This window comes from Talpa europaea, assembly GCF_964194135.1.
Source record: "Talpa europaea genome assembly, chromosome: 7".
In the NCBI taxonomy this organism is placed as follows: domain Eukaryota; kingdom Metazoa; phylum Chordata; class Mammalia; order Eulipotyphla; family Talpidae; genus Talpa; species Talpa europaea.
This window is the reverse complement of record NC_140074.1, coordinates 127,037,906-127,062,781: the sequence shown is the minus strand read 5'-3', so window position 1 is coordinate 127,062,781 and position 24,876 is coordinate 127,037,906. Positions and strand designations below refer to the sequence as shown.

At 46.6% G+C, this 24,876-nt stretch overlaps 1 protein-coding gene across 2 annotated transcripts in view; it reads left to right on the top strand.

Annotated features, from left to right (window-relative positions):
* Positions 1-23,590: 23,590 nt before the first annotated feature.
* Positions 23,591-24,876, top strand: part of PRKCA (protein kinase C alpha) — a gene marked incomplete at both ends in the record, with an annotated part of 329,542 nt that continues 328,256 nt past the window's right edge. For both annotated transcript variants that reach the window (XM_084238933.1, XM_084238932.1), the window contains one exon: positions 23,591-23,763. In XM_084238933.1, coding sequence (XP_084095059.1) covers positions 23,591-23,763 — 173 coding nt within the window. The remainder of the gene's footprint in view (positions 23,764-24,876) is intronic.

Here is a 24,876-nt window from a genome sequence, read left to right as displayed (position 1 = left end):
ACAGCACGGATCCTGGCCAGGGTACAGGCAGCCCCACCACCTTGCATACCCCCTTTCATACCCCCTTTTCACAGATGGACTTCTTTATTTGTATAGCAACTCATTGACCGATTTCAACCATTTTTATGCATTCAGCTCAGAGGCATTAAGTGCACCCCCAATGTTGTGCAACAGCCCCCTGCAGAGCTGATTCATTGGCCCCAACTGAACCCCTGTCCCCATTAAACATGATCTCCCCATTGTCTGGTCCCCCGCGTCTTGGCAGCCAGCACTCTACTTTCAGGCTCCATGAGACTGACCCCTCTAGTGACTTGGTTAGAAGCACCAGAGTATTCATCCTTTTGTGATTGGCTTATTTCTCTTACCATCATGTCATCCAGGTTTATCCACATCACAGCTATGATAGGGTTTTCTTCCTTTTTAAGATGAAACCACATTCCATTGAAAATATATGCACTTTTTTTGGTAAATTACTAATTTTGTGATGGACATTTGGGTTCCTTCCACCTCTGAGTTATTGTGAATAATGATGCCTTGAACAAGGATGAATATGCCCAGAAATGCATCATCAGATCCTATGGTAAATAATTTCTTCCTATATCTTCATGTCCATCTCTTAAGCATCTGCATCTCAGGGGGAAGTGTAGCCATCTTTGTGGGTGTTCTCAAGCTCTCCCTCTCCACCCAGCTCTCACGTGGCTTCACCTTGGTGGTCAGGTCCCAGGTACGATGACTCTCCCACCTAAAGCACCCACTGCCTCAAACTCAGGAATTCACCCGGTGCTCAGTCCATAGCACAAGTTATGGGAGAACCCTCCAGAGACCACTCTCAACCAATACTCCAATCTCCTATTTTAAAAAGCAGCTGTATTGAGCTATAGTTCAGTTTTTAATCACCTCAAACCTAATCCTGTGTCCTTTGGCAATCAACTCCCCCAATCCGCTCATCTCCGGGCAACCACTAATCCACTTCCTATCTCTATAGATTTCTCTGTTCTGGACATTTCATATAAATGAAATTACATATATATAAAATACATATATATTATATATAATACATATATTATAACTTATAATACATACTCTTTTGTATCTGACTTCTTTCACTTAGCCTAATGTTTTCAAGGTTCATGTTCTATTCACCAGAAATTCCTTCCTTTTTAACAGCTGAATAGTATTCCGCTGTGTGGATATATCAATTTTATTTACTTATTCATCAGTTGGTGGGTTGCACTATCATTTGTCTATTATCCATGGTGCTGCTATAAATGTGTATAAGCTTTTGTGTGGACTTATGTTTTCATTTCTCTTGGGCTTGTGGCAAAGGGTGGAGTGACTTTAAACTTTTGTTTTTAATTATTTTATTTTATTAATATAAAGGCAACATCGGTTTACAATACTGCTAGTGATATGGAAGCTTAGGACCAAACTGGAGGGGATCATGCTAAGTGAAATCAGTCCGAAGAAGAAGCACCGAATGGTTTCACTTATAAGTGGAGTATAGAGAAATAAAAACAATCAGAAAAAAAACTAAACTTTTGTTTTTAATGGGCAGCTGTGAGATATGTCCCATGCTGTTCCTCACTGAGCTCTAACTCAGTGCCCATGTTGTAAGTCACTCAGTGACACCCCTTTAATGGGTGCTTCCTCCTCCATCATACTTTCTGCTCCTACGGGTCTGCTCCCTGGGATCACCTCCAACACAAACTCCCTACGCCCAAGTCCTTGTCTCTGCCTCTGCTTTTAGGCAAGTTTGAGTAAGAAATAAGAAAGCCCATCATTGGCCACACCTGTGCACATACCTGTTTTCCGAGTGAACAGGAGCAGGTGCATGCAACCCTTCGCTTTCCATAAAAGGAGATAGCCTGCTACCCTCAAGATTTATCCGCAAGTAAGAAGCGCATTCTGATGTAAGGTAGGATAAACCAAATACCACTACCACTCAATAAGGACAAAAATCCACTACAAGGTGACCCTAACAGGAAGGGGTTCTGGCATGCCCAGCACATCTGATGCTAACGGGACTCCGTGTGCATCATCATATTGAATTCCCACACCACCCCTGGGAGGCGGGTACTGCCAGCGAGCTTGGGAATTTGGCAAGCGTTGGCCAGGGTGGGAAGGATTCCAGATCTGCAGCCAGGTTCATCTGCTTCCAGCGACTGTCCTCCATCTCCTCACCCTGCCCTTCCTACAGTGCTATTCAAGCACCACTGTGATTCCCTAATTGCATTGAAATGAGAGTGTCTTTTTGGCTCCATATCCTGCTGCAAAGGAAGCCAGATGCTGCTTTCTCATCCCTGTGAAGGCCCCTCTCTTGAGGTCGTTGGCTTGCTTTTCCCTGAATAGAGTGCAATTATCACTGGCTTTTCAGCAATCTTACTGACTGAAGATGGTTCTGAACGTTTTCATCCATAACAAGTCTCATCCCACATCCTCCTACAGGACAGGGAGCATTGCTATTGGAGAGGAAACATGCAACACAGCCCTCATGTAAAGAGCTGCTTCTGCTGATTCCTTGGTTAATACTGAGCATGCTTCAGGGCACTGAAACCTCCCACACCTGCCACATGTGGCTGTTGCTGGGGGCTGTAGTTGATGAAATTGTTCCATTTGCGGACTTTGCAGAAAATTGCTCACCTCATTAAAGATACATGATAAAAGAAGGGGGATCCCCACCTTCAGACTAGGTTATAAAACCTACCAAGGAAAGAAACACGAGGTCAGCAGTATTTGATGAAAAACACACAGCTTTGGGGGCAGTTCCGGCCCAGTTTCCAGCTGTGCGAGTTTGACCAAATTACCTCCCTTAATCTCAGTACCCTCATCTACAAAATGAAGTTTTGGCGAAGAGAAAATAAAAATTATTCTTAGATTTGATTTGTATTTGATTTTAAATCACATAAAATTGTCCTAAGAATTTGCACACAGGTGAACTCTGTTACTGTTACTTCTAGAAACCCCACCGCTAAATATTGTTACTTTCTTGTACACCAGGTTGAAAAAGATACAAAAGTGTAAGTTTGGGTTAGAGATATCCACTGCATGAACCAGAAGAGGAAAGGGAACTCATCAAAACCATATATAGAAGTCTCAGGAAGATCCCAAATGCTTAAACCCATGGGATCCCAGGACCAGCAGTGAAAGCAGCATCTTATATTTGTCCAAAATGCACATTCTCAGGCTTACACAGAAACACTGAATCAAAAATGCTGGTGGTGGGGCCCTGTAATCTGTGTTTTAACCATATTTAATTTTTTTATTTAAAAATTTTTACTACTAAAATTTTAAAATTTAGGCTGAAATGGCTGGAGTGAGATCCACTGCTTAAACATACACTTTTAATATATTTAATAATATAATATACCCCAGTTAGTCCTTACAACAAAGCTGAGATGCAGGCTTCATGATCCCATTACACAGTTGAGAAAATGGAGGCTCCAAAAAGCAGTAGGATTGGCCTAACGTTTCAGGGATTCCCTGCCTCCCAGGGAATCCTATACTTCCTGCAGATTATCTCTGAGCTCTGACATGTCTAAGACAGTCTTGCTAGTAGGTGACTAAGGAAGCTGGCACAGACTTCCAGACCAGCCAGTATGGGGACCACAGTGTGTCAGGAAGATGTGTCACCAGGAAAGCAAAGCCAGCTTGGGTGCTACGCCAGTGACTCACCCAAGCCTGAGGGCCCCTCTGACCAGTGACCTTTACACACCTTTCTGATACTTTCCTCCTTGGCTCTTCTGCAAACTGCGGTCATCACCATGCTGCCCCCCACCCCCACCTCAGCCATCTCTGGCTGAAGTTTCAGGTTGATTAGCCTTCCAGGGAAGGTCACTAAGTACCCCACCCTCCTCGTCTTCCTCAGACTCTCAGGGCACAACAGGACCAGGAACTTTCCATCCTGCATTAGCTAAAAGGCCCCTCCTTCCAGCCTGATTTTTGTGGGTACTAAGGGTGGGGCTCTTTTCCTTCAGGCCCTCCCCCCCATTCTGATCTCTGGAAACTGGATATGTCACCCCACTTACCAGTAATGACAAGCAAGAATCCACCCCAATGCTTCCCATGTGAACCCTCTTCTCACAAGAGGAATATTTATTTCCCTTTGCAGGCCACCCCCCAGGGGTGTGGTACAGGTCCCCTGGACGCTTACTCCACATCTGAGCTAGGGAAGTGGGAGAACTTCATCAGGCCTGAATTCTTGTGATGTTTCCTTAATGACTCAGGTCCCCTCAGGCCAATGGGCAGGAGCCTAAGGCCAGGGGCCTGCCCAAGCGCCAGGAGACTTGGCCTGGGACCTTCCCTGTGCCCCATCCTCTCACCTCTCATCAGACACCTCAGCTGCAAAGGAGGCCGCAGATGTTGTGTTTTAATGGGCACTTTGCCTCCAGAAAGGAGAGCAAGGAAGAAGGGGCAGCTGGAACTGGATAGACAACTAGTTTAATCAGAACCAGGGCAGAGTTAGCTACAGGAAGAGCCAGTGTGAGGTTAGCATGCCCATACCTCAGACTAAGGAAAGGCCGTGTGCTATGGCAACCGAGAGGACACTGTAAGGGCAGGACAGGACACAGGGCAGGTTTTCTGATCCCATGCAGACTGGGTGAAGGAGGAGTCAGAGTCCTCAGTGGTTTTGCAGGCTTTTATTGGGATTACCAGGTACACGGCAGGCAGGGGTGCTGGGGGGCCGGGAGGCTGGCAGGCCTCCCAGACCCCAGCAAATCCGCACTCTCTCTGGGCTCTCTGGCCTTCTCTGCTTCTGCTTCTCGGCTTCTGCTACTTCTTTCTCGGCTTCTTAGCTTCTGCTGGCATCTCCGCTGACATTTTTTCTTTACCCTACAGACACTAAGGGCCTTTGCAAGGGTGACCTCCACAGAGACTGGGGTGTGCGTGGGGCATGGGGTGTGGGCAGAATGTGAGGAAAAGGATAATAACCAGACTTCTCTGTGGAGATTTTTGAAGAGAAAGACAGACAGAGAGGCAGAGAGAGACACACACAGAGAGAATATGGACACGTACACATCATTCCTGATCTTTATTTTGACTGCTTCTGTCCTTCGCCCAACTCAATCCTGATATAAGGGCGGGAATAGACACGGTGCAGGTTTTCTGATCCCATGCAGACCGGGTAAAGGAGGAGTCAGAGTCCTCAGTGGTTTTGCAGGTTTTTTATTGGGGTTCACCAGGCATATGGCAGGCAGGGGTGCTGGCTGGGGGGCTGGGAGGCTGGCAGGCCTCCAAGGCCAGCAAGTCTTCACTCTATCTGGGCTCTCTAGCGTTCCTTCTGCTGCTTCTCGGCTTCGGCTTCGGCTTCGGCTTCGGCTTCGGCTTCGGCTTCGGCTTCGGCTTCGGCTTCGGCTTCGGCTTCGGCTTCGGCTTCGGCTGCTGCTGCTGCTGCTGGTGTCCCCGTGACGCCGCCCTTAAAAGCACAGTCTTAGCTCAGCTGAATCCCATCTACCTATGCCCACACCCTATTCCAGGTGCCCGCCATCAGGCATGCATTCAGGACAAGGATCCATCATCTATCCTGATGGCGGGAGGGCAGAAAAGCCTGACATTTTCTTTACCCTACACCTGACAAGACTTGCTAACAGCAAAATTGACAGACATGAGCCTCAGCTTCTCTCTTGCCTTCTTCCCAGGGCAGGTGCTAATGAGAAATGAAATGACCAAAGACTGAACCACAGGAGGGAGAAGCAGCTGAGTCTTGAGTGCTGAGGAGTCTCCCTCACAAAAAGCTTTTTATTAAGTTCTTGCTCATACTCCTACTGGTCCTTGTTTTCTCTCCTTCCTTGTCTTCTTTTTAGTCTACCTTTTTGATCCTTTCTTTCTTCCACCCCCAGTAACCAGGGCTGAAGGAATGCACAGTTACTGAGTGCCCACATGTACCAGGTACTGGAGCTGCGAGTACTATCTCTCCTGAAGCTCAGCAGCTTTGTGGGGGTGTCCATTTTAGAGAAGAGGAAACAGACTCACAGAGATTGACCCATCACAGTCATTCAGTGACACAGCTAAAGGAGTTGCCACCGGGAATTACATTCAGATCCAAAACCTGTATACTCACCATCCTTTTCTGGAGCACCCCTGAAGTTCTATCATGGATCTACAAAATGCCAATTGTTTGAGTACAAATGCACAAAATAGGGCCTCCCTGGTGGTGGAGGGGTTAAGTCTCAGCTCTATCACGCTGTCTGGCTGTAGCCTGAGTTTAATCCCTGTCCAGAGAGCTGACCCACATGGCCCAGCAGACCTCTCCTGTCTTGCTGCTCCCCTCAGCAGTGTATTTCAGTAAATCCGCCTGTTCTGCTCCCCATTCTGTCTCCGGCGAATCCTCTCACCCCCTGCAATAGGGCCTATACCCCAGTTCTGCTATGCATAAATATATCTTTTTTAAAATGCACACAAAAAATGGAATTTTTCTTTGTTTATAAGGTCCAGGTCTATGTCTTTATATCAAGTGCCACTCATCTGCTAGAAATCCTTCCCTGGAAGAGAATGAGGACTCCGGGTGTTCTGCTGTCTGTCTAGAGTCTCTGTGAAAATGAGCAGGAGCAGGCGTCCTCAGCTGGCCTCTCCAGGGCGCAGGGAAGTGATGGTCAGCAGGATCCAGCAGCCACAGACTCCATTTACAGTCTCTCAGACAGGGATGAACAAGAAGTAACTTTCATAACAACCTGACATTGATGGAGGTTTTAATATACATAGACATTTTCTACTGTTATTGCACCAATATTTTTCATAGAAAGTAAAAAAGTTTTGGCTCTTTCTTGGATGATGAGCAGTAATAAAACATCTGAAATGAATCCACTTGAGGCCCTTCCAATAATTCATTCTCTCTCTCTCTCTCTCTCTCTCTCTCTCTCTTCCAGGTTAAATTTCTGATCATTCCTTTTCATTTGTGGAAACCTGCCTTTGAGCATATTTTTCATAGACAAGAAGGCCAAAGTGATGGGCTATCTGCTCATTATTTTCTCACTGAGTGACCCCTTAAGTGAACCAAATACAATCCATTTGATCAGTAAATATTAATTAATGTCTTCTGAGGCTGAGCAAACATGGGACAATCATGTGATATAGTTAGAAAAAGACATCCTAAGCTACAGTCTAGGTGAACCTTTTAATTCCCAATGTCTGGTGGGACATAAGGTCCTTATTTTTGAAAAGAGGTGAGCATGGGGCATGGCCGTGGTAGAGGGTCTCTGAAGCTTTCACCTTTCATTTTTAAAAACATGGATCAAACAACAGGTGTGCACCATGAATAGTTTTCTTTACAAGGCATGTATATATGGAGGTTACCTCTGGAGAGTGGGAGGGGAGGAGACAGTGGGAGAAAAATGTTCCTATAATATTTGCATTTTACCATATGAGTCTTTTTTAAAGAAATATAAACTAGTTCAAATGGAAAAAACACCCCCACAAAGGGGGGGGGGCACAAGTAGACAACATTTTCAAGAAACTCACCTGCTCAGTACAGATTGACTAGAAACATGTCACCTCCACTTCTTTGGATCTGACTTGCCTGTTGTAAACGACAACGCCTCTCCGTCATGGTCACTAAGGAGACATGTGCATGGGAGGGCTCCAGGTTTTTTTTGTTTTTGTTTTTTTATATTGTTGTTTATTTACGCACACAAGAGCTGGGGCACAGGCCAGAGATGTGGGGGCGGGGGTGGTGGTGAGAGGATTCACCAGACACAGAGTGGGGAGCAGAACAGGCAGACTGACTGAAATACACTGCTGAGGGGAGCAGCAGGCGAGACAGGAGAGGTCTGCTGTGCCATGTGGGTTGCTCCCTGGATGGCCAGGGATTGAACTCATGCTACAGAGGCTATGGATTGTTTCACACTGCAGTGTTTAACCCCTGGCACCACCAGGGAGGCCGTGGCTCCAGGTTTTGACCCTAACTTCTGAGCAACTCTGGTTGCTTCTGGACATTCCATAGAAGGGTATAAGGGAAAGGTGAGACATTGTTTCTGAAATATTAAGGGAGAGTATTTTTGACTGTAATTAGCTGAATGTCACAGGAGAAATCACACTGACTTTCACTCTCCCTGTTGTTTTGTTTGAGAATCTCCAGGCCCATGCCGCCCATATGTAAGTGAGATTTTCCAGCTCAGAGGTTCATAAATGAGGAGTCCCTGCTTGGTTCTGCAGAGCTGAACAAGGGCTCTGGGGCTCAGGGAGCTGCAGAGAGAACCCCATGAATCTCTTCCAATAAATAGGAATCCAATTTGCATGTCCCTCCCAGCAATACAAGGGCAGCGTGAAGGAAGATAAGGAGGTGCTATCTTCATCGCCTGCATGTACTTCCTTGAAAAAGTACATATTTGGTCTCACTCATAGCAGGAATTTAGAAAACCTAAATAAGGGACAAGGAAAAAGACTAATTATAATAAAGTAAAAATCAAAATCAACAAGCAGCTATAAACCAGAGACACACTATGGGGGTGAGGGTTAGGGAGGAGGGATTAGGGTCAAAATAAGGGGGGTGGGAATTGTATGGGGAATATAATCAAGATGAAAATGCATACATTGTGCAAAAATGAAAAATGATCTAAAAATAATATAAAATAAAATAAAATAAATACATATTTAGGTCCTCCCTGGTGGTGCAGGAGTTAAAGACGGCACTATCAAGCTATCCACAGCCACTAAAGTAGGAGTTCGATCCCCAGCCAGGGAGCAACCCACATGGTGCAGCAGACCTCTCCTGTCTCACCTGCTGCACTCCTCAGCAGTGTATTTCAGTAGATCCACCTGTTCTGCTCCCCACTCTGTCTCTGGTGAATCCTCTCATTCCTGCACCTCTGGCTTATACCGCAGTTCTTGTATGCACAAATAAAAAAATAAATCTTTAAAAAAATAAATAAATAATGCATATTTATTTCTGATATGAAGCAAGGTGGGGCAAATTGATAATTGTTAATCTATCCATATTACCAAAAGTTTCTTTTTTAAAAATGATAGGTTTATGAGAGTTCAGTCCAATAAGTCAGCATTTTCTAGATACTGGAGTAGGTAAACATGGATATAGCTATAGATTTACAAATATGGTTATATATTTAAAGATCCTATAACTGAAAATTCATTTACATACAAGGACACATTGAAGAGCTGCGAATGGTTTTTACTAAATCCTTTTTTAATTCCACAAAGAATTTCTTCAGATAAAGTTTCTTCCAGTTCACCTTAAAGATTAAAAAGTTGTGGGCCTCCCCTGGTGGCGCAGTGGTTGAGCGCTGGGCTGCGAATCTGCCCGCAGCCTCTGCAGCGTGGGTTCGATACCCGGCCGCCGGGCGAGGGTCCCACATGGCACGACAGACCTCTCCTGCCTTGCCCACAGCTCCCTTCAGCAGTGTACTTCGTCAGTCTGCCTGTTCTGTTCCCTGCTCAGGCTCTAGTGAATTCTCTCACCCTCCCGCGCTTCTGACTGAACCCAGTGCTTGTATTAAAAAAAAAAAAGATTAAGAGGTTATGTCAGGAAGCAGAAAAACTTAGAACTAAAGAGTACAAGGTTATTGACATGGGTGGCCAGTCAGAAGGGACACTGGAGCATCTTCGAAAGCGCAACAACAGTCATTGGACAAAGACAAGTAGAACTGAGCTCCTTGAAGACAGAACACTGGACTGTCATCTCTGATATGGGAACCCGGCAAGGCAAATAATGAGCCAAAAGGGGTGGATTCAGCCCACCATGCATGAGAGGATAAGGCATGAGATACATTTGGGATTCCAGGATATGGGGGTATAAGGCAGCAGAGTGAAGAAAGGGTGGCAAATGAGAGAGGATGGGGCACGGCAAGAAAGGCAGCAAAGATTTCTGCGACCATAAAAGGCAGAAAGCCCTGCAGTCTGCTTTCTGGGGCACAAAGTGGGAGACTGGCCAACCTCCCTTGGGCACTTCCTGAGAATCAGCCTCCCAGCAGAGGCAGAGGCAAGGGGGGGGGGGACCAAGAGGAGGAGCTGGCTACACCCCCTTTTTACAGTCTTTCATTTCACAGGCACTGAAAGTGGGATTGATATCCATGGCCCTTATTCAATCTGGAATAACGAGAGGCACAGAGGTCTCTTGTCTTCCAAGTCTTCCCCCCTGCTCTTCCAAGTCTTCCACTTCCCTGCTCGTGCAAATTTCTCTAAAAGGCCAGAAAGACAATCCACAGATGGACAAAAGATTTAACATGCAAGTAAAGTGAACTGAGGTGGTTAGGAAGGTATCAGTGATTTTTGGTCAGTTTGGAGGGCTGGTCCCAGATTCTGTCTTGCTTCTACTTTGGGTTCTGATGATTCAATTCAGCTTAGTCCACTAGAATGGAAGTGCTGAAGAGGTGGATGCAGTCACTGCCGAACGCTCAGGGCCTGTGTAGAGTGGACACTCAAGGAATATTTATTTGCTACAGAATGGATGGATCAGGAAGGTTTTAGATGCTATGCCATACAGGACAGTATCAAGAAAGGATTTTATGAAGCTTGTAGTTGGTGAGACTCAATAAAATTTCTCAGAGTGTGTTGAAGATAATCTTGCAGTGTGATGGATGCCAAGGGAGAGAAGTTGGGGCACAGGAAATACTTGACAGCTAAGGGGAAGATCTACTACTACCAAGTAGAAAAGAAGATAAATAGCCACAAACTTGACCATTTGGGGGATATACCCGAGACCTGCCTGCCTCTCTGTACCCCTGCCAAGTCTAACAGAAACTGTCTGCAGAGTTAATTATGTCTTGGGGTCAGACAGTTACTCCCTTAAAAGGCATCACAGCAGGGAACTCCTTGGTGGAGCAGGGGTTGAAGTCTCAGCATTATCAAGCTATTGCCAGTCACTGCAGCATGAGTTTGACCCCCCTGGCAGGGAGCTGACCCACATGGCGCAGCAGACCTCTCCTGTCTTGCCTGCTGCTCCCCAATCTGTCTGTTCTGCTCCCAATCACTCTGTCTCTGATGAATCTTCTCACACACACACACACCCCGCCCCCCATACCTCTGGCCTACACCCCAATTCTTGTATGCATAAATACAATTTAAAAAAGTTGTCACAACAGATTTCATTTGTGACACTTTATATCTATGGGATAAAACTAGGAATATCTGGTTCAAGTCTTTCTACCATCTCATTTATAGTACATGAAATTTAATTGTTGAGTTTAAGACATCTTTATCAGTTTTAGTGAATTAGTGTGTGTGTAAGAAACTGCATAGGAAAAGCAATAAAAATCACAAAGCAAACTTGCCATTTGTTACCATCCAACTTTGTCAGATGTAACATCCTCTTTCTTTGTCATAGTCTATCCTGAAATTATTGCAAATAAAAAAAAAAGAATCCTCTTGGATGCACAAAAGAGAGCAGAGAATATGCTAGAACGGGATAGCTTGCTATCACAAAAGTATAATGTCTTCAGCTTTTGCATGGAAGAGATCATTATCTACTAATGAGTGTTTGCTGCTTAAGTTCCTAGGTTAAAACTGATACAAGCTGTCAAATAGCAATAGCTCTGGAGTTTGCAAATAGCTCTGGAGTTCGCATTCATTTATATCATCTTTGCCTAGTTGGAGTGCTCTGAGTGTATAATCAGGTGATTATACACCTGATCAAAGAAAATAAAAACCTAGCAAATAGATGGTGACTCAGAGAGATGTGTTGAAATATTTGTCTTGCTTGTTTGTTCCTACTTCGAACTGCCCGAGGAAGCTAGGTCTTCAGTCCCCACTGTCACCTTAAGGCACTAGACAGAAGACAGGCTTCTCCCCAACTCTTTCAATATTTACTTCTTGGCAGCAATCGCTCAAGTCCTTCATCAAAAGATCTCCTAAACTGGGAAAAAAATCCTTCTACCCCTAAGAAGATCAATTGGGGATAATTCCTCTTGTTGACATGAAAAATGATGTCGTGGGCAGATGCTACCTGCCTGGGCTGAGGGCATGGCTGGTGACGCAGGCATCAGCATTTAATTCCAACTCTGGATTATTAATTGTGGGATCCAGGGTAGGTAAACTGCACCTCTTTGTGTCTTAGTACCTCTTAGTGCCTCCAGTTTAAATGGGGATAATATTAACATCCATCTTTTGTGATGGGCGCATTCAACGAGTTAATACTTGCCAACAGAAAGTTAAGATAATTCCTGGGACACAGTTAAGCCCTTGATAAATGTTAACTGATTTTCCATTGTCATGTCTCTCTTGTTGAACTTTGCAAATTAATAAGTCCATTTAGGTCAGCTCCACAGAGTTAAATAATCTAGTGCCAACTAAAGGTGTTTATAGAGACAATGCTGATCGGTTCAAGTTTATGTTTCATATGAGTTCAAATGTGCATGGAAATGACATTGTGTGACTTTGCCTGAGCAGAACTTCCTGGGCTGTGAGACAGTTCTCTTCAAACAGGACACTTTCCTAGTGCACTTAGTTCACTCTTGAAATTCTAAGTTTTTCTCCCTAAGTTTATGAAGCAATTTGGCAGGCCAGATTTTTTTCATTGTTAGGTCATTGTCTCTCCCCTTATATTTCTGAGTTCAAACAATTTTTGATTACTAATAACCAGATGTAAGAGAAGCACCCAGTTCCCAAGATAATGAATCTCGGTTTGACAACTTTTATCCAGTTTTCTCTGAACATAGGATTGATTCTTTTAGGAAAACAGGGCAAGCACTCTCAGAAATGTATGCACACACAGTAGCCCAGATTTAAAACCTGGGCTAGCCACTGGCTCTTAGGCCCTTGTTAAAGGGAGAAAACATATCAAATAAATGTGAGTGTGAGTTAAGATTGCTGTCAAAACTGCCACTGTGAGATTTTATGTCTTTTAGCATTCCTTTGTTGCCTTTTATTTTGCCCAGAAAAACATTCAGAAAGATAGATTTTTAACATTCACATTTAACTTACTAAGATACAGGTTTTAAAACACAGTTCTTCCTGAAGCTTTTAAGTACAGGTTACCAATCTATCTCACAAATCACCTTAGAGCTGCTTGAATGAAAACAGGGCAATAAGCATAAGCGTTCAATTGTCACAATAAGCATTCAATTATCTGTCAAAGGTCCCCTCATTGAGAAGAAAATGAATTTACAAATCTAAGGAATGAAATGGATAAAACTGGTGAATCTTAAAATTCTCTTAAGTGTTCTAATACTGCTTACAACGTCAGTAAAGATTTCAACTTAAAATCACAGTCTAAATCCATTACTCAGTTACACATTTTAAATTAGAATCCCAAAGTAAATCTGTTAAGATCCTAACTTGCCAGATTCTCTTGAACACAAGTCTACACAGTTTGTTTTTAATCTTAACTCAAAATACACGTACTGTAGGTTTAATTTATTTTACCATCTGTAGAATTAATTCTAGATCTTCCTGAGGCGAAAGACACTTACCCACCCAACAAAAGCCATTTACACTAGGCCTGCAATTTGAGGTCACCATCTCACCGAGCCCAGGCTGTCACCAGAGAGCCCAGGCTGTCAGTACACTGGTACTACGACATCAAGAGTGACATCTTCCATGCCATCATTTCTCATGACTCCTTGGTGACTGGGGCCTTTTTGAATAGTCATTCTGCCACAGATTCCAAAATACAGATTATGCCAACATGGCACAGAGCTATTTTGAGCTGAAGTCATTTGAGGATCAACAGATGTAGGAAGTGGCTTTTTCTCTGAACACCCCACATTTGCTATAAAAGCAGAGCCTCCCCAAAGAATTCAACTGTCATAAATAAATTTCTCCCTGGGAAATTTATGGGTGATAGTTACCAGGTTTAGACATATTTCACAATGATTCCCATCTATTCTCCTAAGGACTCATTTATCTTTCCTAAAAGTCCTTTGTTTTTATACAAGTATCCTTTGTCGCTTTTATATTCCTTCTCCTGTTAAGATGGTACATAAGACCCAAATTCTAACTGCCAATTTAAGTCACATTTTTCTGAGTACTCCTGTGTACACAGGAGGATTAAATGTGTCTTTGGCTCCTGTTAATTTTTTGTCAGTTTAATTTGCATGCCCCCAAGTAGGAACCTAAATGGGTATAGGAAAGGTTTTTCTTCCTTGACAACTATCAACCATACGTAGTGGACATTACTATTTGGCATATCGCTTTGCTACCCCTTCTCTAGGGTCATTCCCATTATCATACAAACCAACACATTGTTATTTTCTTCTAAAATTTTATATTGATCTTGGTGCCATCCTCCACATTTTGTACTCTCATTTGCAACAACATTCTGTAATGAGACAACAATTTCTCTTTCCCTTCTCTTGTAAATCCTTTCCAAACAATCTTGGATACCTCCTATCTTTCCATTGAAATTCTTGTGATCATTGTCCATCTCCAATTTCACTAATAGTTTCTGGGCATGTAGTAAGTGCTCAATCACTATTGATTAAATAAACTATTTCTGAATATTTATTCCTGAATAGTTCTCTGTATCTCCTATCAGAGTTATACTTTCTATAGAAGTTTAAATGATGCTTGAATAAATTCCAAGAATTTGGTAGGTGTCACCATTCTAGATTTAAGGTCATGCCAACCATAGGTACAGTTGCAAACTGTATAGTTCGCCAAAAAAGAAAGAAAGAAAAAAGAATCAAAGAAACAAAAAAAGAAAAATTCATGTGTGCACTAGAAAAGCCAGATTGTGGTTGTCATCACTGTATCACTGTATCAACTCTTGTGAAATAGTTCCACCCAACTGTCCCCTCCAGTTACCCAGATAAACCTTGTTGGAATACCTCCTGAGCCACTTCTCCAAGTTTTGACTAATCTTTGCTTTATGTTGAGCTTTGCATTATTTTTACTCTGTTCCTGGGCACGACATAAAACATCTAATCTCAAACAAGACCAGATTTTTGAAGATAGTTATGCATGGACATTCAATGATGGCTCTCAAAAACAGAAGTGTACATGGATGATGAGCTTTGTGAGGTGGGAGTGTCCACAAACTTCCCTCTCTCACTCCAATCAGCAAAAAGCATGTAAATCATACAAAGGCAGGGATTATGTCTGTCTGATTGACACTGAATCATATGCATTAAGCACACACCACCTAGTCTCCATCGCTGAACAAGCGGAGGAGTATCTGGTAATTGCCAGCACTCTCTCTTCTCACTCCCACCACACCCATCACCCCCGGTTTAAAACTGGTTTTTGTGATGCAAAATCGAAGAACCCCTGAAGGTTTTACCTTCTCTTAGGTGCTCCACTAGAGGGAGGTTTTGCTCAAAGTGATGACTAATGAAGAGTACAAAAAAATCATAAAGGAGAGGACAGGATGATAAAAACAGATTTAGCTGCGGGTAGAGGAGGGAATCTTTCTAGAGGGAATCCATTGGGGTTTCTGAGAGGTTGCTGAGAATAAGGGAGGAGAGAGTGAACATGTGGGGGAACAAATAAGGAAAGGATTAAAATTCAGGTGGGGGGCTAATGAATGGGGTTGTGTTTGATGGTCTATGGGACACATGAGGAATGAATGATTTTCTTTTACTTTTAACTTCCTTTGGCCTGTGGGACTGTGCTTTATTTCTTTAAGGTTTATTTATTTATGCATACAAGAACTGGGGTACAGGCCAGAGGTGCAGGAGTGAGAGGATTCACCAGAGACAGAGTGGGGAGCAGAATAGGCAGATTGACTGAAATGCACTGCTGAGGGGAGCAGCAGCAAATGAGACAGGAGAGGTCTGCCACGCCACGCAGTTCAACTCCCTGGCCAGGTATCGGACTTGTGCTGCAGTAGCTGCAGATAGCTTCATCGTGCTGTGACTCAACCCCTTGCGCCACCAGGGACTGTGCTTCTTTAAACAGGACTCCACTCCAGGCTGGACCTTTCTCCTTTTGGGTTATGGCAGAAAGACTTCACCACTGAGGGCAAAAGGGAAATAGGGGCGTATCTTCTTCATTTGGTATTGCTGGGTCTAGAGAGGTGCCCACACAGAGTCACAGTTCAGTGAGTACTTTGGAACTAAACTTGAACTTCACACCTACTGAATAGAGTGGGCTTGTCTTAGCTCTAAGGAGAGGGCACTGAATGTGAAGTGGGAGGACCAATTAGTTCTTCTGCCATCTTCTGTTGGTTTGTCTGCTTCATTTTGTGTGTGTACTTAGCACATAAAATGACTGAGCATTTCAGATTGCACAGATTTGTTGAGGTATAATTGATATATAAGAAACTGTACACATAAAGTATACAGTTTGCGGCGTTTTGATATGTGAAGACCTATGAAACCAACAAATAATGAGCCCCTCTAGCCATCACCTCAGTGTTTCCTCTGACTGTTGCTATTTTGGCATGTTTTGCTTTGTTTCAAGGTTCTCTTTTTCAGAGATAAGGAGATTAGGTAGAGGATAGATGAAACAGGATTCATCATGAATTCGTTGTTGAAGTGGAGTGATAGATACATGGGGGTTCTTGGTTGTTTTCTTGCTTTATAAATTTGTATTTTTAAAAAAATTTATTTATTTATACAAGCACTGGGTACAGTCAGAAGCGTGGGAGGGTGAGAGAATTCACCAGAGCCAGAGCAGGGAGCAGAGCAGACAGACTGACAAAGTACACTGCTGAGGGGAGCAGCGGGCAGCAGGAGAGGTCTGTCGCACGCCATGTGGGATGCTTGCCGGCGGCCGGGATCGAACTGGGGATCAAACTGGGGCTCTAACCAGGGATTGAACCAGCGCTGCAGAGGCTGCGGGCAGCTTCACAGCCCAGCGCTCCACCTCTGAGCCACCAGGGGAGGCCCACATGGGGTTTAATGACAGGAGGAGCAGATAGATACTCCTTGCACCTCCCCTGCAGCCAGGTTAGGGAAAGTATCATGAGGCAACGCTTAAATTCACGCTCCCATTTCAATAAAGTGAGTAGTGAATGAAAAGCACTGAGAGTTGCTTGGGTCCTTTTGCAGTGCAGCAAAGGATTTTCAAAGAATCCAGGTATTATGACTTTTGCTAAAAAGCAATTTGAGAGGGTGGGGTGGGGAGGGGCAATGTTGTAAGTTTGAAGTGAATTTCAGGTTAAAAGTTTTATACGCGCTCCAAAGTTTCTCAATTCCTAATTCACAGTGTCTGGGAGTGGAAGGACCTGCACCTGTGGTTTCTGGAGGAAGAATGGGCTTAGGAGAGAGGAGCTCCTGAGTCACTTTTTCCAAAATGCAAAGTAGGTAAAGCTGGGAGGGACCATCCGGCCATGATTTCCATGAAGTTTAGGGCTTTCGGGTTTACTAAACATTCCTCTATAGTTCATCTGGTTAAGTTCTTAAGAAAATCCTGGGAGTCATTTGGTAGGTGCAGGTCCATTTTTTAGATAGAAAAACTGAGATTTGGAGAAATTAGCTTATCCAAGCTACATAAAGCAGTGGAGCCAGTACTGGAACGTGTGTTCTGAATCCCACAGCTGGTTTGTGACATGGCTAGCATGGAAAATCTGGAAGAAGGTTTAAAAAAAAAAAAAAGAAAACACTTGCTGCAGGAAGCCAAAGTTCTGGACACCAAGAAGATTCCTCTGGGTAGTCCATTCAGGAATCCAATTCCCAGCCATGGATTGGGGCTAAGAAGAAGGTAAGGATCCAGGTTTAGCATAGTCCTCACACCTATCACATGCCAAATGGCACCATCTCTGGCCACTGCAATAATGATGAAATTCTGGCAATGAAATTTGTGTTAAAATGAATAAATGTTTTCTTTTAGATTAAAGGATAACATTTAAAAATCTTGACTTCTGGATGTTTTTTGTAAGTCCCAAACCAAAGGTTTCTCTTTCTGTGTAGATCTGTATCTACATTTCCTCTAAGCAGAACTCGTCACAGATGGCAGCATCTTCCTTTATGCACACATCTGTGTGAATGTGCATGCACAAGCATCTCTATAGTCACACAGGTATGGGTGTACCCAAGTATATAGACACTGAAATATGGGATCTTACTTGAGATACCATTTTATATCCTGCTTCTTTCACTTGCTAGCAAATTTTGGGCTCTTCCAACACCACATTTCAATTAGAGATCTTTGGCGTTTTGTTTTGAGATATCTCACAAGTCACTTTTATTCTTAACCTAGGAACACATTTTCAAAGGCACATAAGGATGGACACAGTAAAAGGTTAAGTCTTCCTCCATTTTCCCCTCTCCCTATTATCAGTTCCACTCTCTGGGCAACCACTGTTACTGATTTCTTGTGTATTCATTCAATCTTATTAAATGTCTGTATCTATAGGTATATCCTGAAAGACCTTAAACGCTAGCTAGCATTCTATACACACGTCTGCATTTTGCTTTTACACTCACTAATATAACTTGAAGATCTTTCTGTCTCGGTACATATAATTACTCTCTTTTTAAAAGAGCCACACATAATTCTAGCATGTGGGTGCACTATAATTCATCCTAACAGTGTCCTATGGATTGACATTTAACAACTGTTTACTACTAGAATTAGCTATGTCATTTGCCATGTGCACATGTATGTGGGATACATTTATAGGTGTGGGATTGCTAGGTCAAAGGGTTTGATGCACTTGAAATTGGATAGTCATTGTCAATTGCACTTGATCCTATCTGAGCCAATTTACAGTCCCAGTGAAACTATATGAAAACTTTCAATTCCCTACACCCGTACTGAAACAGTTTGCCCTCATGATTTTACTTTCTAAAAAAAAAAAAAAAAAACCATACTTAGCTCTTGGGTCACAAAGAGACTTGAAGATTTAATTTATATCTGTCATATTAGGAGACAGATTGAGAATATTTTCATATTTTCAGAACTATTTGCATTTCCTCTTCTGAGAACTGTCTGTTCGTGACATTTGCCTCTATTTTCCACTGGGTTTCTTAGTCTTTTTCCGGTTGATTGCTATCTGGTGGGACATTTATCTCTACATGTTGTTTTCATTTGGATTTTTGAATTAGCATGTCTAATTGGCACTTCTGTGAAATCCAATTTTTATTGGGTAAGTAACATGTATCCTTTAGGAAAAATTAGCATTGCTGTTTCTCTTCCTATAGAAGAACAGGGCATGTGTTTCCATTTAAACAAGATGTAGAGTAGATTTAAATCAGAAGGTACATTTTAAAAAGATGGCTACTTGTGAAAGGAAAAGCAGGGAAGGAGGGAGACCAAATTAAGTAGTGCCCACAGGGGTGAAGGGATGAGATGCTGGAGTTTAGAGTAGAGTGTGGGTTAGGGGCAGATGGACATTTGTGCTGGAGGTAGGGCCATAGGACTTCCTCAAGGGTTAGATGTGGGCATAAGCAAAAGAGGAGAATGAAGACAACACCAAGGCTTTTGACTTGAGCTATTGGGTGACTGGTGATTCTAGGTGATTCTAGGAGATTCTAGGAGACAGACAAGGAAGCGAGGAGACTCCCTGCCTGGAAGGCATGTCTGCAAACTGTGACCAGGGAAGCTGCCCACAGAGGTGCTCTGAGTGCAGACAGCAACTGGAATCCTTTGTGATGCTTGCCAGGGCATCTGTTAGCTCAGATGGGACTTTTATGTGAATTAGGACAAGGTGCCCCTTCTGGGAAGACAGAGGCGCAAACGTACAGGGATTGATGAGGAGTACGTGGCCTGGATTTTAGCCCCTGCTTATTCTCTTGCACATGCCCAGCTATAACTGGCAGCCTTGATGTTAACCTCTGATGGGGGCTCCTGACTCATCCCTTCTTCTGAAATATCATCCTACTCCTTAACTCACCCAAAGTGGACCCTTTTCAGCTAAATTTTGCCTCTACCCATTTCTTGAGATCTGCCTTCACCCTGATTGTAATAGCTGCCGCATTAATTATGTATTTCATCAATTATCTTAGTTCTCCTAAAGCTTGAATTCGGAGCAAAGAGCACAACTTTAACCTTTAAATAATCTTGGTTTCTCTAAATCTCAGTATCAGATTTTCTCTACACACAAGCAATTCCTATTGCTCAATTTGAAACAGGCTTGGCTCATTTGAAAACGGAACACTTAACCTACATCGAGCAGTGAGTTGTAAGCTGCAGTGTAAAGTCTATGGGCTGAAGTAAACCACTTTGCTTCAGAATCATCATTTCAGTGGCATGATTTGGATCTGAGCCTCCCCCTACTGGTTCCCCCTAGTAGGGGACACATCGAGAGAGGGTCTCGGGCTTACTCTTCCGAGGCAGGGGTCACGGAAGAGGGTTCTGATGAACTGTGCTCAGTCTACCATTCCCTATTCTTCTCTGCACCTTCCCAGGAAATAACAGGCTCTAAAATAATAGCTAATGTCCGTGACTGACTGACAACTTGCTCCAGGGATTCTTCTTTCTGTAACCTTCCATTTTAATACCATCGACTTCTCAGAAGGAATGCGGGGGCAAATGGGCAGTTGTTACACAGCTTGATAATTACCTGCTCCAGGGGTGCACCCCCTCACCTGAACAAAGGTGTAGGCATTTGATACACTCAAATTCAGCACAGCTATCAAGCAACTAACTTCCAGATAGTTTTCTCCCTACCTACAAAGAAGAACAATAATATCTGAGACAATGTAGAATCAGGAATGGCCACAGTGCAGGTTTTCTGATCCCATGCAGACCAGGTAAAGGAGGAGTCAGAGTCCTCAGTAGTTTTGCAGGTTTTTTATTTGGGGTTCACCAGGCATATGGCAGGCAGGGGTGCTGGCTGGGGGCCTGCCAGCCTCCCAGCCCCCAGCAAGTCTTCACTCTATCTGAGCTCTCTGGAGTTCGTTCTGCTGCTTCTCGGCTTCTCTTTCGGCTTCAGCTTTGGCTGCTGCTGCTGCTGCTGCTACTGGCGTCCCCATAACGCCGCCCTTAAAAGCACAGTCTTAGCTCAGCTGAATCCCATCTACCTATGCCCACACCCTAGTCCAGGTGCCCGCCATCAGGCATGCATTCAGGACAAGGATCCATCATCTATCCTGATGGCGGAAGGGCAGAAAAGCCTGACATTTTCTTTACCCTACAGACAAGAAAGCAAAGCCGCAACCTGTAAAATAAGGGAAATATTGTATCCATCTGGGGTACACATTGCTGAACTCAGTCAGTCCACCTGTTCACAGGAGATAGCCAGGATGCTGCAAGACCCTTGGGGTTCTTCCCCTATTTGTGGAGGGATTCCACGTCAGCACCCCTTCCTCCAAACCTTCTGCATTTTTTTTTCCATCCTTACATCCAAGATTCAGGGAAATAGAAGCTTGTCTTCACAGAGTGTGTGAGGAACTGTCTTAGATCAAGATGCCCAAGAACTGTGTGTTTTGTTCTCTTGTGTTGTTAGATTTATGGTCATTAAGCAGTAATCAGCCACAGAGCTTGCCCTGTTCTGTGGAGAATTTGATCTATTTACATGACACCTCCTGTGTTTCATGCATTTCCTTGCCTCTACCTTTCTTGCCTCCTAGAAATGAAGGGGTCGCCACGAGTGGTGATATTTCTGACCAGAGATACTATCAAACAGGCGCAATCCCTGGAAGCCCAACATTGACTCAGATTATCACTGGGTCTGCAAAGCCAGGCGCCGCTTAGGACCAGTCAATGGCTGACACTTGTTAAAATAGAAAAGCTCTTCCTTGCGTTTTATTTATTCCTATGTTTCAAACGCTCAGTTTGTTGAAGACACTGGGAGAATTTCATTCCATGTATTGGCTGATGGCTGCCCTAGTTTTTTAAAACTTGGAATTAATAGTTATTTAGAGAAAAAAAAAAGAGAAATCTTTTAAGAGGCTAACTTCATGCTGCTATTATTGCCGTGAGATAATATAAGGATTAGGATTCATGCCGTTGTCTCTCTTTTTTAATTAAAAAATCGTGTAATTGCATTTTAAGGGTTTATATTTAGAAAAAGGTTTTAAGAACAACAAAAAAAAGTCATTCCTATAATCAAGCATCACATTCAGGCAATCTTAAAAAAGAGTAACCCTACTTGGTCTATGCAACATGCTCTAAGATGTCTTAGGAGTTTTTTTTTTTTAAAGTTTTTGAAAGATTAAACAACTTCTCTTTCTTGATGTCTTCTGCTCATGAAGCTGTGTGTGCATGTGCGTGTGTGTGAACTTAGTGACTTTGACAATGAAATAAAACAATAATGAAATGCTGAGAGATGGTTGTTTCCCCTCATGTATTTTAGCATCCTGGAAGCAGAACTAATAAATATTCAGCAAGTGATTAGTGGGTACATCCCCACGTGCGTCCTTTGCATATCCACGCCAGCTACCCTTTCACTAGCAGCTTTACTTGGTAATTTAGGAACGTTCTGGCTGCACCCTGCACCTGCCAGCCTTGCAGTAATTAGCTTAGGATGCAAAACGATTTCTAAATTAAGGCTCCGGACTGGTAAAATCAAGAAGGCCTGATAATCAGCGTTCTAGCTGCGGAAGCCAACGCATAGCGGGATAAGTGACAAGCACAAGCCCTTTCTCCATCCTACCCACGAGCGACAGGTGCGCCCAAGACGCAGGTGAAAGGCAGGTCGCCGGCGGGAGGCAGGTGAAAGGGTCAGAGTTCACGACTGACAGCCGCGCGCTTCCTCCGACCGTCTGCCGCGCGCAGCCCAGGGGTGGGCGTTTTAGGGCGTCGGCGATGGGGGTGACCCCCGAGCCCGTGACCTTTCAGTCCGCCTCCAAACCGGGTGCAAAACGCGGGCGTCGCGCCTTGGAAACCCGGCGGCGCTGCAAGCCCGGGATGGGGCTGCGCGGGCGAAGGGCCGGGAGCCCCGCGCGCGTCGGACTGGGGTGTCGCGGAGCCCCGTCCGGGGATGCTGGGGGGGTCCTCGTGGGGCCGGGAGGGGAAGGGGAGCCGGGCGAGCGCGCGGGAGTGGGAGGAGGTAGCGGGGCGAGCGCGGGGAGCAGAAGAGGAGGCGGGAGGGGAGAGGAGGGGAGGGGAGCCGGGGAGGGGAGGGGAGGGGAGAACAGGGGAGTGGAGCCGGGGAGGGGAGGAGAGGGGAGGGGAGGGGGCCAAGGAAGGGGAGGGGAGGCCGGGGAGGGGAGGGGTGGGGAGGGGTGGGGAGAGGAGGGGAGGGGGCCAAGGAAGGGGAGGGGAGGCCGGGGAGGGGAGGGGAGGGGAGGGGAGAGGAGGGGAGGGGAGGGGAGGAGGGGGCCAAGGAAGGGGAGGGGAGCGGGGGGGGAGAGGAGGGGGGAGGAGGGGGGGGAGGGGAGGGGACCAGGGCGAGTTCCCGAGGAGGGGAGGGGAGCGGCGGGGGGGTAAGGGGAGCGGGGGCGGGGAGGGAGGCAGGGAAGAGGCGGCGGAGGAGCGCCCGCCCCGCTCCCACATTCAGGCCGGCCCCTCCCCGGGCCGCCGCCTTCCCCTGGGCTTTCCCCGGCGGCTCCCGCGGCGCCCGCGTCCTCCCGACTCCGCCCGCGCGCCCCCGCCCGCGCGCCCCCGCCCGCGCGCCCCCGCCCGCGCGCCCCCGCCCGCGCGCCCCCGCCCGCGCGCCCCCGCCGCGCCTCGCTGTCGGGGCATGCGCGGTGGGCGGCGCCGCTTCGGGCCGCCTCTGCCGCGCGAGTAGGAAGCGCGAGCGCCGGCGCCGCTGTCAGAGCCCGGGCGGCAGCAGCGGCTCCGGCTCCGGCTCCCGCGCGACTCCGCCCGCCGCGCCCCGGCCCGCCCGCCCCGGCCCCGGCCCCGGCCCGCGCCCCGGCCCGGCCCGCACGGCGGGACCATGGCCGACGTGTTCCCGGCCAACGACTCGGCGGCGCCCCAGGACGTGGCCAACCGCTTCGCCCGCAAAGGGGCGCTGAGGCAGAAGAACGTGCACGAGGTGAAGAACCACAAATTCATCGCGCGCTTCTTCAAGCAGCCCACCTTCTGCAGCCACTGCACCGACTTCATCTGGTAGGTGCGCGGGCCCGCGGCGGCCCCGCCCCCCGCCCGGGACCCCGCCCGGGACCCCGGCCCCCCAGCCCGGGCGCGCCCCTCCCGGGCTGACTCACCGGGAACTTGGGGAGCGGCGGGCGCGGAGCTCCAGTGACAGCCGCGGCGGGCTGGGCGGGCGCCGCGCACACCCCCTGCCGGGAGGAGGCGCCCCCACCCCGGGCGCGCTGGCGGCGGCCCCGGCTGGCGGGGTGCGAGCCGGGGGCATGGCAGAAAGGGGGATCGGGGGGCCGTCTCCCCGAGAAAGACGCCCCGAGTCGCGGGGCGCGCGGCGCGGTCCAAGTTGCCGCGCGCGGGGCCGGGCGCTCTCGGGGGGCCGGGCGGGCGCGTCCCGTCGGGCTGGGGCGCGGCCGGGCCCCCGGGGCCCCCCGCCTGCTGCAGCTGCCGCTGCCGGGCACCCGGACACTGACTTTTCTGGGGGAGCCCGGAGAGTGGAGAGGCTGCAAACTGTTGCAAGCTCGCGGTGGGGGAGGGGAGTTCAGGCAGCAGCAAATGGCAGCAGGGCAGAGAGTCATTTAAAATAGACCCTGTCGAGTTAGATTAGACCCGTCACCCCGCGGGCGAGGACAGAGGCCTCAGTTAAGAAACGCTGTAAGGGCTGGAGGTGCCAGAGTGCAGGTGCCGTCCAGTAGAGCAGGTCCTGTCAACCAGGCAGGGGTTTGGGGGGGACTGGATCAATGGATGAACTTCATGGGCTCCCTGAACCCTGTAAAACGGAGTAAAGTTGATTTTTGACAGATCTATGGCTGTGGCGGACGGTGCGTAAAGTCCAGGAGCGCCCCTCCCCGCCCCCCAAGAAAAGTTTAGCAGATGGGAGCGGAGGGACCGCCAGGTGTCCCTCTCTCGCGCGCGCCGGGCCTTCCAGGAGCAATCGTGGCTCTTGAGACATCTTGCCACTTTCACCTCTTGCCGTGCCGTAGGCAGCTAAGTCAGCTGTGGGAGGGCTCCCCGGTTCAGCCTCTCCTGGACCTGGTGACAGTGCCCCAGGGCCAGCCCTGCCCCAGCGGGCTGTTTGCCACTGTGTGGCTTGTTGGGCACTTGGGGGGAAGGTATGGCAGGCGGTCTGGATCCACC